Here is a 14,872-nt window from a genome sequence, read left to right on the forward strand (position 1 = left end):
AGGAAAGAGGGGATGGCTCTAGGTAGAAACCTATCAACTGACACGGAAGAGTCACTGACGGACTATGTCAGAATCATTGGGTCTAAAAACTGTTTGAAAAAGGAATACATTAATGTGAACTAGGTACCTTTTAGTTCACACCAGCAGTGTCCATGGGGTAATTAGCAGTGCAGTGTAGATGAGCCATTAGGGGGGTGTTTGAAGAAGTTAGGACTACTATTAGGGGATGGTATGCCTTTAGGTAGGGTAGACATGCTATGTAGACTCTATTTTTATAATCCTTTTTCTCTAATACATTTGTTCTCCAACCAAAATAAACACTTTGGTTAAGGAAGGCTGTCTGATTACTGTATGCCACTGGTCACTGACTCCCAAATGGAAGAATTGTAGGTGTCCAAATTCAGTTGGACCTGCTGGGTGAGCACAGTTGATACAAGGGGGCACTGTAAGCCAGAGTCTGGTTGAAGAATAGAACTGCAAAATTCCACCTTGAGATAGGTAAAGGCATGAGGCCTGACACTTGAGAGGGTACACTCAAACCAGGAAGGGGTCACAGAAATGCCATTAGCCTTCTAGCTGACAACAGTGTTATTTCTTAAATTTTTCCTTGCTATTTTTTAAGTGTAAATCTTGATCTATCAGGACTTTTATGGGCTTTTTTTCTCCTGTGATAGAAACTGGACAAGGCTTTAAAAAAAAAAAAAAATTGGTTTAGACCATCCGTTGGGGGGGGGGGAGGGAGGGTTTGAAACCAAACTACTTACCTAAATCTTTTCCGAAGCCAGATTGTTTGAATCCACCAAATGGTGCTGCCACATCAGTTTTGTTATATGTGTTAATGAAAACTGTTCCTGCTTCTAGATTTTCACTAACGTACAGAGCTTTGCTTAGGTCTCTTGTGAAAACCCCTGAAGCTAAGCCATATTCTGTGTTGTTTGCACGTTTTAACACTCCATCGACATCCCTATAATAATAGTAATAAAAAAAATCATTCGGCTTCATTGACAGTAAGTGAAACATAACAGAGACCTTGACGTAACAACCAACCTCCCTCTAGCTGCGGTGCAGCAACTTCTTCCCACACCCTTTTTCTTTCTAATCCCTATTTAGCTGTTTTGAAAACATAACTATGAAGTACTAGTCTACTGTTAGTCAGTCAGAAATATGAAAAAATTCACAGTATTGTCTCTAATTTATACAGTTTGTAAATTAGACTGCAGAATGCTTAAGGTTTATACCAAAAAACCTCAAACAAAATATTGTATTATACGTGTCAGCTTTGTGCAGCTCCAGTGGAATTCAGGGAATGAAAAAGTGCAAAAACGTCTACAAAGCAGAACTCTACAGCATAACATTAATTTTTGCTAAAATTAGCCTTAACTCCCATTTTGTTGGGGTATAAATTCTTAAAAATCCAAAGACTTCCATGTAATAAATAAACCTTTTCATGCCATTTTCACTGTGCTCATTTCTATTTGTACCTTACCCCTAAACGGCTTTAAATATCCTAAGTTGTTTCCAAAAATTGAATACATTTTATCATAGGTGCTGACTTTTCCTTTTCCCTGGGGGTGCTCCACCCCACTCTGCCCCAGGCCCTACCCCCAAGCCCTGCCTTCGCTCCATCTCTTCCCACCCCTGCTCCACCCTCTCCCCGGAAGCCCTGCCCTCGCTCCGCCCCCACCCACAAGGCCTCCCTTGCTCTGCCTTTTCCTGCCCCCACTCTGCTCCGCCCACCCGCCCCTCACTGGTCTCCGCCCTCTCCCAGCCCCTCCCCCAGCTGGCAAACATCTGTGGCCAGTGAGTGATGAGCACCCACTATTTTTTTTCCTGTGAGTGCTCCAGCCTTAGAACAACCATGGAGTCGGCATCTAATTAGCTTGATTTAACAACTTTCAACGTGGCAGTTCACAGATTGAGAGTGTGTTCTATTTAGTCAAAAGCTTAATACTGTATTTTCAAACTAGAAAAATTAAGGCCCCTGGAAATAATTCCATTAAGTTTATACAGTGTGCTCCCCCCACCCGGCTGAAGCTCACCCCAGTAAATTTTATTCCAGATCACTAAGGCTACGTCTGCACTACACAGCACTGGTGGCAGCACGTAGCATATATGTAGCAACATGCCACAGTGAAAAGCGGGCTGTGTCCACACTGTTGGAAAGAGGAGGCAGCTCCTTGCTGCAGGAGCCTTTCACTGTGGTTAGGAAAGGCTCTGACGGGGGCGGGGCATGGGCAAACCCCCCTGCTAGAGTCTTTCCCTGCTGCTGGAGTCTTTTTCTGTGACAGGGAAAGGCTCCAGCAGTGGGGAGACAGTGGGACACTACACTGCTAAAACAGCAGTGCAGACAGGGAGACATGGCTTGCGGTGAGTAGAAAACTATGTAGGGTGTGTACTTGAGTACATACCCATACCCTTAAGACGTGGCTTTACTCGCCTAAAGCGTGCCTCACAGTCTACACTGCTACTTATACCGGTGCTGGGTGGCTACCCATGTATGTACTCTACATGCCACTGAAAAAAGCATACAGTGTAGACATACTCTAGTAAACTGGTCCACAAACTAAACACAGGGATTGTCTCACCCCTTACTGGAATGTACCCACTTCTGGAACAAAATACAGTCGTAGTTAAACAGCACACAGTAATGTGACACAACAAACAGTTTGTAACAAAGAAGAGTAACTGAGCCACCAGAATCTGCAGGGGGAACTGAGATACCGTAGGAAGAACATAAGTTTTGTAGCTTGGTTAGGACACTGCATTTAACTACCCTTACTTTGCAAAAAGTGCCACTGGCTATTTAATCTCATGTAAAAGATGATGCCACCAGCAATGTAGTGTCCCTTACCACCCTGCTGTAGCTTTGGTTCTGTGGCAACTGAGAAGAGCAGTCTGTACTAAATGCTATCTTTTACACCAATCTGTTCCTTAGAGGCAGAGGAGAAAGTAAGCCGGTACGGTCTGGTATGGTGTACCGGCAAGAGCCAGTACGCCATGCCAGACCGGACCGGCTTCCCCAGGCTGCCACTTTAAAGGGCCCAGGGCTCCCCGCAGCGGCCAGAGCCCTGGGCCCTTTAAAGCGCTGCCGGAGCCCTGCCGCCGCTACTCGAGGGGCTCTGACAGCGGGGCTTGGGGAGCACTTTAAAGGCCCCGGGGTTCCCCGCAGTGGCCAGAACCCCATGCCCTTTAAAGTGCTCCCTGAGCCCCACTGCCGGAGCCCTGGGGTGGCGGCAGCGGGGCTCTGGCAGTGATTTAAAGGGCCCAGAGCTCCGCTGCGGTAGCTGGAGCCCAGGGCCCTTTAAATCGCCCCGATCCCTGGGGCTCCCAGCCGCCTCTGCAGCTGGCAGCTCTGGGAGTGATTTAAAGGCCCTGGGGCTCCCAGCCGCAGTCGGTGCCCTGGGGCCTTTAAATCTTGATTTAAAGAGCTTGGGTATTTAAAGGCCCCGCCTCTTCCGGTCAAGGCCACACCCCCTGCTCAGGACTCCAGCGTACCGGTAAGTCCTTTAAGTTACTTTCACCCCTGCTTAGAGGATTCCTATCAGCACAATGTCTCAGCGTGACCTTATGAGATTTGGCACGATCACAGCACAAGGTGAAAGTGATAAAGTAAAACAAAATGCTATTATTTAAAATAGAACAGAACGTACCCATTCTTAAACTTTGAAATTACCATAATAGGACCAAAGGATTCTTCCTGGGCAAGGTACATATGGTCTTCAACATCTGTAAATACAGTGGGTTCCATGAAGAAACCTAAACAGAGGACACAGATAGGGCATCATTTGCATGCAAGTAAAATATTTTTTTAATTTGTATTCTCTCCTTCTCTACCTACACAGTACCACACTCTGTTTTCCATATTCTGAGCTAAGTATTGTATAAGCCTAAGCAGCAGATGTAAATATCCACTCTAAATTTTCTTTAGAGAAAGAAAACCAGTATGTAAAGACACTTTCACACCAGAAGTTCTATTTTGCTAGAGGTACAGGCCAGGTGTACAGAGGGAAAGGTTTGCTGTTACAGATATATCAACAAACTCTCCTAGTCAAGATTCAGTTTGTACCAGCAAAAAAGTGCTTTTGCTGGAATAAGTTATGCCATTCCCTGAACAAAATAAGCTATGCTGGCAAAAGTCATTTTTAATCGGTATAACTGTATCTACACTAGGGCTTTTGCCACTATAAAACTATCGCCAAAAAAAAAAAAATCACCAAAAACCCCCATCCCTCACCGATGTTACTATGCTGGCAAAAGTTTTTAGTGTAGACCTGACCTAAGTCTCAATTTAGTTTCTGGTGTGTCAGCTGCACAACTTCTATTAATGCTATATGGGAGCTGTGCCATGGGAGTCATATGTATCAAGTGAGGACTATTCCCCTTAGTCTCTATATGAAAGCCAGTACTAGCAAAGAAATATTGTACAACAGGCTGAGTTTCTCCTTACATGTAAATATTTGAAGAGTTCTTCAGTATGAGCCATCTCTTTCTTCCAGGTCTTTATGCCAAGTGATTTTCTCCAGGACACTGACACCCTACTTTATTTAGGTATACTTCATAGAGTCCTCTACCTTGGTGGCAGTGGTAAAGATACCATGTAGCTGTCCTTCAGCTCATGTTGTATTGTATTTCCATGAGTTTATTCCTCTTTGTGCTACACAACAGAGGGAACCATGTGGGCTTTTATTTAAAAATGTAAAAATTCAAAACATCTCCAGGTAGTATTTTACCTGGTCTACATACTTGTCTTCCTCCGTACACTAATGTCGCTCCTTCTTTCACTCCAATTTCACAATATTCCAGCAGCTTTTCCAGATGAGCCTTGTGATTCTGTGGACCGTGATCTGTTGCTCTATCGAGTGGGTCACCAATTTTCATCTTTTTGATTTCTTCCACCTACAGGTTACCCAATTAAAATGAAAAGTTACATAGTATGACACACTGGCCAATTTTTTTTAAGTGACTAGTGACTATAGTACTTCAGTGTTGGGATGCCCAAGTTTAAGACCCCTTGAAGGGACCCAATTTTCAGACGGAGTACTTAACACTTTCTGAAAAGCAGGCTCTTTTAAGCTGTTTCAAGTTGGGCACCCAAAATCACTAGTCACTTTTGAAAATTTTGACCATTGTTTTTAGTTATTCATTTTTAAGTTTCTTCTGCTACTGTGTCTGGCATTGAAAATGTCATTGTTTACTTAAGTTAACATAGTGTGGTAAACAAGATACTGAAGTTATTTCCTAGTCTAAATCGCAATAAATAACTGAGTTTTCACACAGCAGTGTTGAATTTTTAATGGTGAACATTAGATACTCTTGTATGATCCCTGCTATACTTCCAATCTTACCATATTTTTTTTCCCCATATTCACAGTGGTCTTAAGTTTCATGGATACAAATTTGGCAATTTTTGCTTACCCAAATGTAGAGATATAGTTGACAGGATAACGTCTCTTTATAAGTGTGTCACTTCTCACTGCATTTCTTGGGCAAGTGTCTCCTATTTGCACACCCTTTTCATTGCTTCATGATAGGAATCATGATTTCCCAGCGTCAGCAGCGATTGAAAGTTTAAATAACTTGCATGATACATAAACTTGTGTGTGTGTGTATAAAATGACTTGATCTTTGCTTTACATTGTTACTGCAGAATTTATTTTGAACATGAGCCCTTTAAATATCTTACCACTCTCCTAACAAATTCATCGTGAACTGATTCTTCCACAAACAGTCTGCCAGCTGCAATGCAGTTTTCTCCCTTGTTGAAGTATACTGCTCCCATGCCCTGTGTCAGAAGAAAACACTATACTGATACTTGGTTTTATTAATTTCCCACTCCAGCTATTCCCTGGGGCTACATTCTTTTTTTTCTCCCATGGATGGATCCATCCATGTATAGAACTCTTCTTTAAAAGGGCAATATCAGCATAAAACTCATTGAAGAAATAAAAATGTTTTCTTACCTCTGGGGTAAATCCTACTCTTCTTCCCTCTACCTTCTCAACATAAACACGTGCATGAACAGAGATGGCCCTGGATGCAGTGGAGCTGCTGTGTGTGGAGGCAGGATTTAGGGAGGTGCACACTCCCTGCACACTGTTGAGCGAAGCTCCATAGAGACACTGTGCAGCATCATGGAAAAGGAGTTTGGAAGCAAGGCTGATGAATACACAACTCTGCTGATCCACTCCCCTTATGGAGGGCTATGAGAGCAGTCACAGCATGTGACTCAGTGGAGAAGTATGTGTTCCCATCCTGTCAAATGCACAAAGAACCTCCCCTACATCAAGCCTATGGACTCAGGCCTCATGGAGGAGGGACAATTTGCCCCTGTTACTAACTAGTGACCATCAGAAAACTTTAAAAAAAAACATGTTTTTTTAATGGAAAAAAATACTTTCAAGAAAAAATTTGTTTCCATTCTCTGACTGGCTCTCGCACTATCTCAGATGATCAAACCATAAAGAGATTTTCAAAATTCAATTTGCTTTTCATAGTGCATGCTGTTCTCCTCCCCTCCCCCCCATTTAACTCTTCCTGGACAATAAAAAATGGATTGGAGAGTCAGCTTCACTGTTTTGTATTTCATGCAATAGCACAAAGTTGTTTGAGTTCAATGGGGCTCTATCTAGGTATGGGGGTTCACAATAGCAGACCTAACTGTAGGATTAGGGCCTAAACTAACTGTATCATGTAGCAACTAAGTCTTTTTGTAATGAGTGATGTAGCATATGCTAGGGTTACATTGGAAATAGATCCCTTCAGTAGGAAATAGGATCTTATAATCTACTAATTTTCCTCTATGCATATATTTTTGCAAATTTTAGAAGACAGATGTTAAGGTTGGATGGGAAGTATAAGTTACGCATGTGGGTGATAGTGAGTCATTAAGGATTACATGGCAGTGCGGAACTGACTGAATCTCGACTTAATTTCCAGACTTTTTTTTTTTTTGTTTAGCATTTGGAGGGGTTTTAAGAGTCAATTTTTTGTAAAATAAATTTTTTTGCAGTGTTAACATGATTCCATGGAAACACACTTTCTACCTTTACTCTTTTTTAATTTTTTTTTTTTTGGAGAACATCCATGTCTTTTTGAATAAGCCCCGAAAGTTTAAACTGTGTTGGCATACAGCCTAGAGAAGGGGAGCCGTGCTTCAACATACTGTATGAGGCTTAAAGTGTGGCTATCCTCTTGCGTGTTTTAGCAAGCCTTGAGGAGGGGTGCATGTGAGAAAGGGAATTAGAACGTTGCTTCTTAATATGATGCACTTACAAGGTTTTGAACATGTTTTACTTTGAAGTAACCTTACCATTCTCACAGCTTTGTCAAGTTCACAGTCCTCAAAAATGATCAGTGGGGATTTACCACCAAGTTCGAGGGAGACTTTCTTCAGATTACTGACTGCACAGCTATGGAAAGTTGTAAATAATTACTGTATATACTAGATCATAAGCCGGTTCGTTTATAAGCCGACCCCCCCAAGATGGATAAGTAAAAATGGCAAATTTTATGACCCATTCATAAGCCGACCCTATAATTCAGGGGTCGGCAAACTTTGGCTCCCAGGCCATCAGGATAAGCCGTTGGTGGGCTGAGACGTTTGTTTACCTCAAGCATCCGCAGGCACAGAGGTAAACCTAAGTAAACAAAGTGTCCTGGCCTGCCAGTGGCTTATCTTAATGGGCTGGGACAGCAACTGGTGGGGAAATTTTTTTTGAGGGGGGGAGAAACTGGGGGTCAGGGAAGTAACCCCTGTGACCACCTCCCACATGACCCCATCCCTAACTCGGGACCTCCCCACATGACCCTTCCCCATGTAACCCCATTCCGCCCCACCCCTAGCCCGGGACCCCCACACTCTCCCCATCCCATCCCTTCCCACCTTAGGTGGGGTGGGCCAGGGGAGGATGTCTCTGGCCTGGCCCTAGCTGCTCCTGCAGGCCAGGCAGTACGGCCACAGCCTGCCAGCCCTGGAGCTGTAGCTGCTTCAGAGGCTTGGGGGAGAGCCGCGTGGCCAGAAGAGGAGAGACTCTGGCCCCACCTCTTCCCTTCTGGCTGTGTTGCAGGGGGAGGGGGCTGTGTCCCACCACTCCCCCCTCTCTATAACCGTTCATAAGCTGACCCCCCTTCTCTGATGCTTCCTTTTTTTACTAAAAAAATTCTGTTTATGAACTAGTATATACGGTGTGTAAAATTAACATTCAGACATCTTTTAGTAATGAAATTATTTTCCCTAAGATCAACTGGTGAAAATGTATAGCATATATCTATTTTTGGTTTTGGACAGTTGGACTTAATAGCAAATGATATTTCCACCTTTTAATGAAGATAAATGACTAAATATATTCCCATCCACAGTCTTCATGTCATTTTAATATTATGTGCAAGATGTAGTTTGCACATCAATGCAGTAAACAAACATTGATTAATCTACAGTATAAAAAAGATCTAAAACATCTTCTGAATATAATGAATACAATACCTCTTCATGATCTGTTTACCAATAAGAGTTGAACCAGTAAATCCAAGTTTGCGGATATCTGGGTGTTCAGACAAGTGCTGTCCCACTAAACCACCTGTATTATCGTGCGATATGGGAAACAACTAATTGGAAAATGTACATACAATTCTTAACATTCTAATAGTCCAGTAGGCCTGTCAGGTTAAATAGCATCTAATTTAAAAAAGAAGTATCCTTACTTATGTTACTATTAACACCTCAGATTAATAAAACTAAAACGACAACGGCACAAATCCCTCCCTTCACCAATGGAGTCGAGAACTTCATCTCTGATACTTGGACTGCTGAGAGAATAACCCAGTTTATATTTTAAACTCGGATCAGCTGACATATGTACTGTTTCATTGAATCAGCCCCACAGTTATCTTGGGGCTTGTCTTCACTAGGAAATCTTATGTCTAAACATGACTGTGAGGAGGTGAATTAGCTGATGTAATGTTAAATTGTCTCCACCGACTAATCTGTCACACTTAGCTAACTAGATTTCTCACAATCTTATTGAAATATTTCCTACTGGCAACAAGCTTTGGAGAATAAGAGGAGTTCCATAATCAATAGCATTATGTTTCTCTGTATTATAAACGGTTCTTTGAAGATTTATGTATTTTTTGTTTGAATTAGGAATGTGTAAATGAGGGGTAAACAGCCCTGGCTAGCACCACAGTCATTCCCCATTCAGCTCAGAGAATACATGTGCAATGATGGATCAGTTTTGTAATGTGAACAAAGATCCACTAAGGAGGAGGAGAAGTCCACTCCGCAGTTTTCACCTGACTGGTCTGCAGAGGTGAAAAGCTAGATCACCAACAACTTCACCTCACCTCAGTCCTTTACTTAACTGTTCTCAAGTACAGTTCATACCGAACTATATTTTGTACAGAAAAATAATTAGGTCAATGCTTTACCTGAACCAGGCAGAATATTTATAACGCCTTTGGGAAATCCTGCTTTAGCTGAGAGCTCTGCAAACTTTAAGGCAGTCAAAGGAGTCACCTAAGCATGTACAAAATAGTCAGATTAGGTCTGCTATTTTAGTTAAATATATCGTGAAGTATTTAATGTGCAATACGTTTTAGCCTATTGCAATATGAATCTTACATTAGTTCATATTTTTACAAAGCTGACAAAGTGACATTCCCTTAGAAAAAGGAGTTCATGTTGTTCACGTCCAAGATTAATTATATTCTGAGTACACATGCATCTCACAGTGCAACCTCCTCTCCCCCTCTTCCCTAACCATAGCTCCACACAACAAAGACATCGACAGACAAACAGAAAGATTTAATGTATTCTCTAATTTGAGGGTGCCAAGAGTACTAGTGAAGACAATGAGTGCCTTGTATCAGTGTGGGAATAGCTACTGCTTTACATGTTTTTTTACAGCATGCAACAGGTCAGTCAATGGATGGAGTGAATGGAAGCTTTGCCTGAGTAGGGACTGGAGGATAACACCCATAATTTGCATCTTCCCTTTTGATTTTACCTGTGCTGGTTTGAGAACTAACGTGTTGCCTGCAGCCAAGCATGCTGCACTCTTCCATGCAAGCATCATCAGTGGGTAATTCCAGGGGATAACAATTGCACAGACTCTTACGATTGGGAAAAATATGAAAAAAGTTACATTTTCATAACAGATTTTGAAAGGATTTTCTATTTGTCAAGGTTAAAACTAGTCTGCAGTCATTAGGAAGAAGACAACAGCCTTACCCTATGGGTTCCTTCTTGGTGAATGTTAGGTTATGGTTTGGGCGTGCTTGGCTAATCGGGATTGTAGACCCCTAAAAGAAAGACAATGGATTTAAAGAGTATATATCTAGAAAGGAAAACTAAAATGCACCAATTACCTAACCATGTTTGTTTCAGAAAAATCACTGCCATCATGGAAGGCGTCACAGCCAGATTTGTTCTGTTAATGGGATGCCAGAGAGAGAAAGATGCTGGAATATTGCTACTGTATAACCTTCTACCAAGAATAGGAGGTACATCTCCTCTATAGCACTTCACATTCTCAACCAGCTTATCTGGCACTTCGAATTAGACTCTAAATCCCTTTTTCCCCAGTAGGAAGCATAATATGCTCCTATCATGTTTCCAGGAAGACACTTACTAGGTAAAATTCTAATTCTGTCACCCACAATTTTGAATGCCTCATTTCCCTGTGTTAAAGTTGTTCTTCTGGGCTGTACAATCAAAAGGCAGTACCAGTAAAGAATAAGTATACAGAAGCATTGTAATTTGTTTCTGACTTTGGGTAACTGCTGACAAATATTAGCTTGCCTGAATTTTGTCACACCATCCAGCAAAGTATCTGAATGTTTGCACAGACATTCCTACATGGGTCTTCAAAGCTAAAGTGTAGACAGCTCCTGAGTCAATGGCCTCAATTGTTGCTAATTCCTCTTGGTGTTCTTCCATCAGGTCAGCAAGTCTTTTAATTAAAACACAAGTGAGAATCAAAAATAACAACACTGGGAAACGACACCTCCAACTATACCTAACTTACAAACATGATGTGGGACTGCAAAATACTGCAACTCCGGCAAAATTTCCATTGACTTCAGGATTGGGACCTTTGGCTATTTGTTAATCTAAATAAGGGCCAAACACCCAATAAAGTCAATGGGAGTTTTTTCATTGACTTAAAAATGCTCTGACATCCACACTGCAATACAGAGACCAAGTCAAAGTAACCATATCCCAGAGCCCCTAACCCCTCCCCCGCAATTCTGAAATGTGGCCACTCTAACCCTAGGACAAGGAACGTCCATCAGATTCAGATGGATTTTTCAGAGGAAGTAAAATAAAGTTAAGAACCATGAGCAAATATAGCAACACCCCTTACATACCTGTACATTAATCTCCCTCTTTCCCTTGCATTCATTCTTGCCCATTCACCATTTTCAAATGCATCTTTTGCTGCTGCTACTGCCTTGTCAACATCAGCCACTGAAGCATAAGACACCTTTGCTATTATCTGTCACAAGACAGCTAAGTGTTAGCTCACATTTAAAGTGGTGTTACATGCAATACTTCCTTTCTCTCTTTTTTTTTAAATTTAAATATAAACAAACATTTAATTTTCTAATGGCTACCAATTAAGCATGGATCAATCAAGTTCAGAAAAGCTCAGACACCATTAATGGTGGTGGAATTCGGAGGATTGTGTGAACAGCCAGAATTCTGGATCCCTCTTTCCTCAAACTCTGCTAACAGCAGAGCACACCCTCATGCCTTATTTTATTTCTTCAAAGATCACATGAACTTACTGATGTGACAATGAAGAAGTGGAAAAGCTTAGTGTCTGGCACGACAATAGAATGCCTAAAAATTCTAGAATACCATCTGGATATTGCCTCCCTGGAATGGTGTACTTGTTACATGTATCACCATAGATGGACACTTATATTTAAGATGCCTTAAGAGAATACCAAACTGCTCAGGCTGTACTTGATTCTGGCCTCATTAATAATGGTATAACTAGCTCCATTGACTTAAGTGGAATTCAGTTACTCCTGATTTACAGGTTTCAGAGTAGCAGCCGTGTTAGTCTGTATTCGCAAAAAGAAAAGGAGTACTTGTGGCACTTTAGAGACTAACAAATTTATTTGAGCATAAGCTTTCATGAGCTACAGCATGCTGTAGCTCACGAAAGCTTATGCTCAAATAAATTTGTTAGTCTCTAAGGTGCCACAAGTACTCCTTTTCTTTTTTCTGATTTACAGTGGCATATATGAGATCATAATCAGGGCTGTTATTTATAACTTTTCAGTTAACAGTTGCTCAGCCAAGATTTGGTACTTTTTGGAAAAAAAATATGCATATTGAGAAGTCATTTTAAAAAGTGATTTAAAAGGACACTTTCAAGGCAAATTTCCCCTAAACTTTTACAAAACTTCTGACCAAGAGAAATGTGCTCAAGACACTAACAAAAATCCCAGTGGAAACATTTTTTAAAAGAACAAATAAGTATCCCCCTGCTCTGTCTGCAAAGTATGAGAACCTGATAGTGAAACTGACTTAAAACAGATTATAAACATAGTGAAATTAATCAGCCAGTTTTCACTATGCTGCCTAAAATGCAAAAAGCGAATAAAAAGCATAAAAAGTACATTAGATTAAATTATTAACATTTCAAGATAACTAAAAGTTGAAGAAATTTTTTAAAGTTTTGATTGTAAAATAGTAAAGGATTCTTTTTAAATGTACTACATGATTTTGAACTTGGCAATATCCTTTTAATGTTTCAGATTATTTATCCAGAAATGTAGTATTCAGAATAAGCCAGTATTTATCATATGCAGAAATTACTCACTGATCCATCTGTTGGGTTTATAGTGTCATATGTTTTTCCCTCTTCAGCATTCATAAACTGTCCATTTATAAAACACTGGTAAGGCATCTTCACATTCATATTGTTAACATTTTTTGAAACCTATCAGTGAAAGAAACACAACATTTCATGATTTTGTCGTGAGTCTCATGACCATTACTGTTTTCCTTAAAGCACCAGCTCCTGGAGTCAAGTGGATATGTGATGATTTCAGCCTTCATTCTTAAAAAAAAAAAAAAAATTCTAGCTCTTGTGGCTATGGAGAAGGCTTCAAAATGTGAGCTCAGTGCACCCTAAAGGCTGAAAAAGCAGAAAGCAAATAAAAAGAACCCCAAGTCTATTACTGTTACTTAATCTCATGATTTTAAAGCCAATCTCATGATTTTTGACAGGTTTCAGAGTAGCAGCTGTGTTACTCTGTATCCGCAAAAAGAAAAGAAGGATCCGATGAAGTGAGCTGTAGCTCACGAAAGCTTATGCTCAAATAAATTGGTTAGTCTCTAAGGTACCAAAAGTCCTCCTTTTCTTTTCATGATTTTTGGTGAGCCTGACTCATAATTTTTGAACATTTGGGGTTGGCAATACAGCATATATGGCTGTCAGTATCCATCGCTAAGGCAAAACTAAATAGGAATTGTACTTCCTCCGAGGAGATGAGCCTAAATTATTAAATGGATTAATTAATCTGTATGGTTTTACTAGTGGATATCCAGGATCAAATCATCATTAGGGCCTCAGTACAGCAAGGTATTAAAATAGGTGTGTGACTAAGTAGGTTTATAATCCAACTGAAGTCAACAGCCCTACTTATGTGTTTAAAGTTACTGTGACTCTAAGAGCTCCTTTATGTCAATTAGTAAAGGGCTCATCCAACACAATGTTGGCAGAATATTTAGCCAAGCAGGGACCTGTAAGGTATCATATGAAAACGGGTGACATGCTGGTCATGAATATTGTTGCACGATGTATGTACAAGTTGTTCATAAAGACTTTATGTATGTGTGCTGGAAATAAGTTCTTGTAATATGTTTTGGAGGCAGCTGATAAACAAGCCTGCCCTTAACAAAGGAATATAGATTTACCTGTCTGCATGGCTCTAGTTATGAGAAAACAGCATGGCTTAATCACAAGCAAAGGACAATGAAAGTACAGTTGCATCTAAGGTAAAGAAAGTGATCAAGTCAACTGAGAAAGCAAATTGACAAGAGGATGAAGAAAGAGCTTGGTGCCCAAAGAACAAGCAGCAGGGGAGAGGAACTTTGTCTTGGTTTACTTTTCAAAGAATACATTTCAAAAGTTTTCTGGACTATGAAAGGGAACAAAGGGGACTCCTTTGTTATCCATCTCTTTGGGGACAACGTGATAAGCACCCTCTGATTCTGTAAGTGGTCGATCCTCCTGCCTGAGTGACTGGAGATGCTCATAGCTTGATGTAAGTGAAGAAGCTGCTTAGGCAAAGACTGTAGCTTGATTTGGTTTTATATCCCTACCTATCCTGGCTAATAGCCATTGATGGGCCTATCCTCCATGAATTTATCTATTTCTTTTTTGAACCCTGTTATAGGCTCGGCCTTCACAACATCTTCTGGCAAAGAATTCCATAGGTAGACTGCATTGTGTGAAGAAATACTTCCTTTTGTCTGTTTTAAACCTGCTGCCTATTAATTTCATTGCGTGCCCTGTAATTCTTGTGTTAGGAGAAGGAGTAAATAATACTTCCTTATTTACTTTCTCCACACTGGTCATGATTTTATGTATCTCTATCATATCCCCCTCCGCCCCATGCTAGGGTTCCTTGGAGGAGAGTCTGTTGCTGTTTTCCTCAGAAAAGCAGATTTTTTATGGGCATGATGACAGAGATACATGAGCAAGGCACTCTAAGGAAGTTTACAATACCTACGTGTGCAATACGCATGAATCCATCCACTGCTATTGATCTCCCAGTTTCATGAGCAATGGAATTCACCAAATTTCACCTCCATCCCCAGTCACAAATAAATGCAAACTACAGAAACGAACCC

The 14,872-nt window shown here is 40.9% G+C and overlaps 1 protein-coding gene across 3 annotated transcripts in view; it reads right to left on the bottom strand.

Moving 5' to 3' along the window:
- The window catches only part of ALDH1L2 (aldehyde dehydrogenase 1 family member L2), a 52,076-nt gene that overhangs the window by 4,494 nt on the left and 32,710 nt on the right, over positions 1 to 14,872 (bottom strand). The window contains exons 11-23 of one of the 3 annotated variants that reach the window (XR_013347341.1): positions 12,834 to 12,953; positions 11,368 to 11,495; positions 10,799 to 10,949; positions 10,229 to 10,299; positions 10,005 to 10,110; positions 9,427 to 9,514; positions 8,483 to 8,576; positions 7,310 to 7,409; positions 5,684 to 5,782; positions 4,744 to 4,896; positions 4,448 to 4,654; positions 3,651 to 3,756; positions 934 to 964 (exon numbers count right to left, since the gene is read on the bottom strand). Coding sequence is in view for 2 of the 3 variants with exons in the window: in XM_077828699.1 (XP_077684825.1) it covers positions 765 to 964; positions 3,651 to 3,756; positions 4,731 to 4,896; positions 5,684 to 5,782; positions 7,310 to 7,409; positions 8,483 to 8,576; positions 9,427 to 9,514; positions 10,005 to 10,110; positions 10,229 to 10,299; positions 10,799 to 10,949; positions 11,368 to 11,495; positions 12,834 to 12,953 (1,429 nt within the window). In the remaining variant the exon portion in view is untranslated. Of the gene's footprint in view, positions 1 to 764; positions 965 to 3,650; positions 3,757 to 4,447; positions 4,655 to 4,730; positions 4,897 to 5,683; positions 5,783 to 7,309; positions 7,410 to 8,482; positions 8,577 to 9,426; positions 9,515 to 10,004; positions 10,111 to 10,228; positions 10,300 to 10,798; positions 10,950 to 11,367; positions 11,496 to 12,833; positions 12,954 to 14,872 lie in introns of those variants that run through there. The other 2 variants (XM_077828699.1, XM_077828707.1) reach the window with 2 other exon arrangements.

Source organism: Eretmochelys imbricata, chromosome 1, assembly GCF_965152235.1.
Source record: "Eretmochelys imbricata isolate rEreImb1 chromosome 1, rEreImb1.hap1, whole genome shotgun sequence".
NCBI classification, from domain to species: Eukaryota; Metazoa; Chordata; order Testudines; family Cheloniidae; genus Eretmochelys; species Eretmochelys imbricata.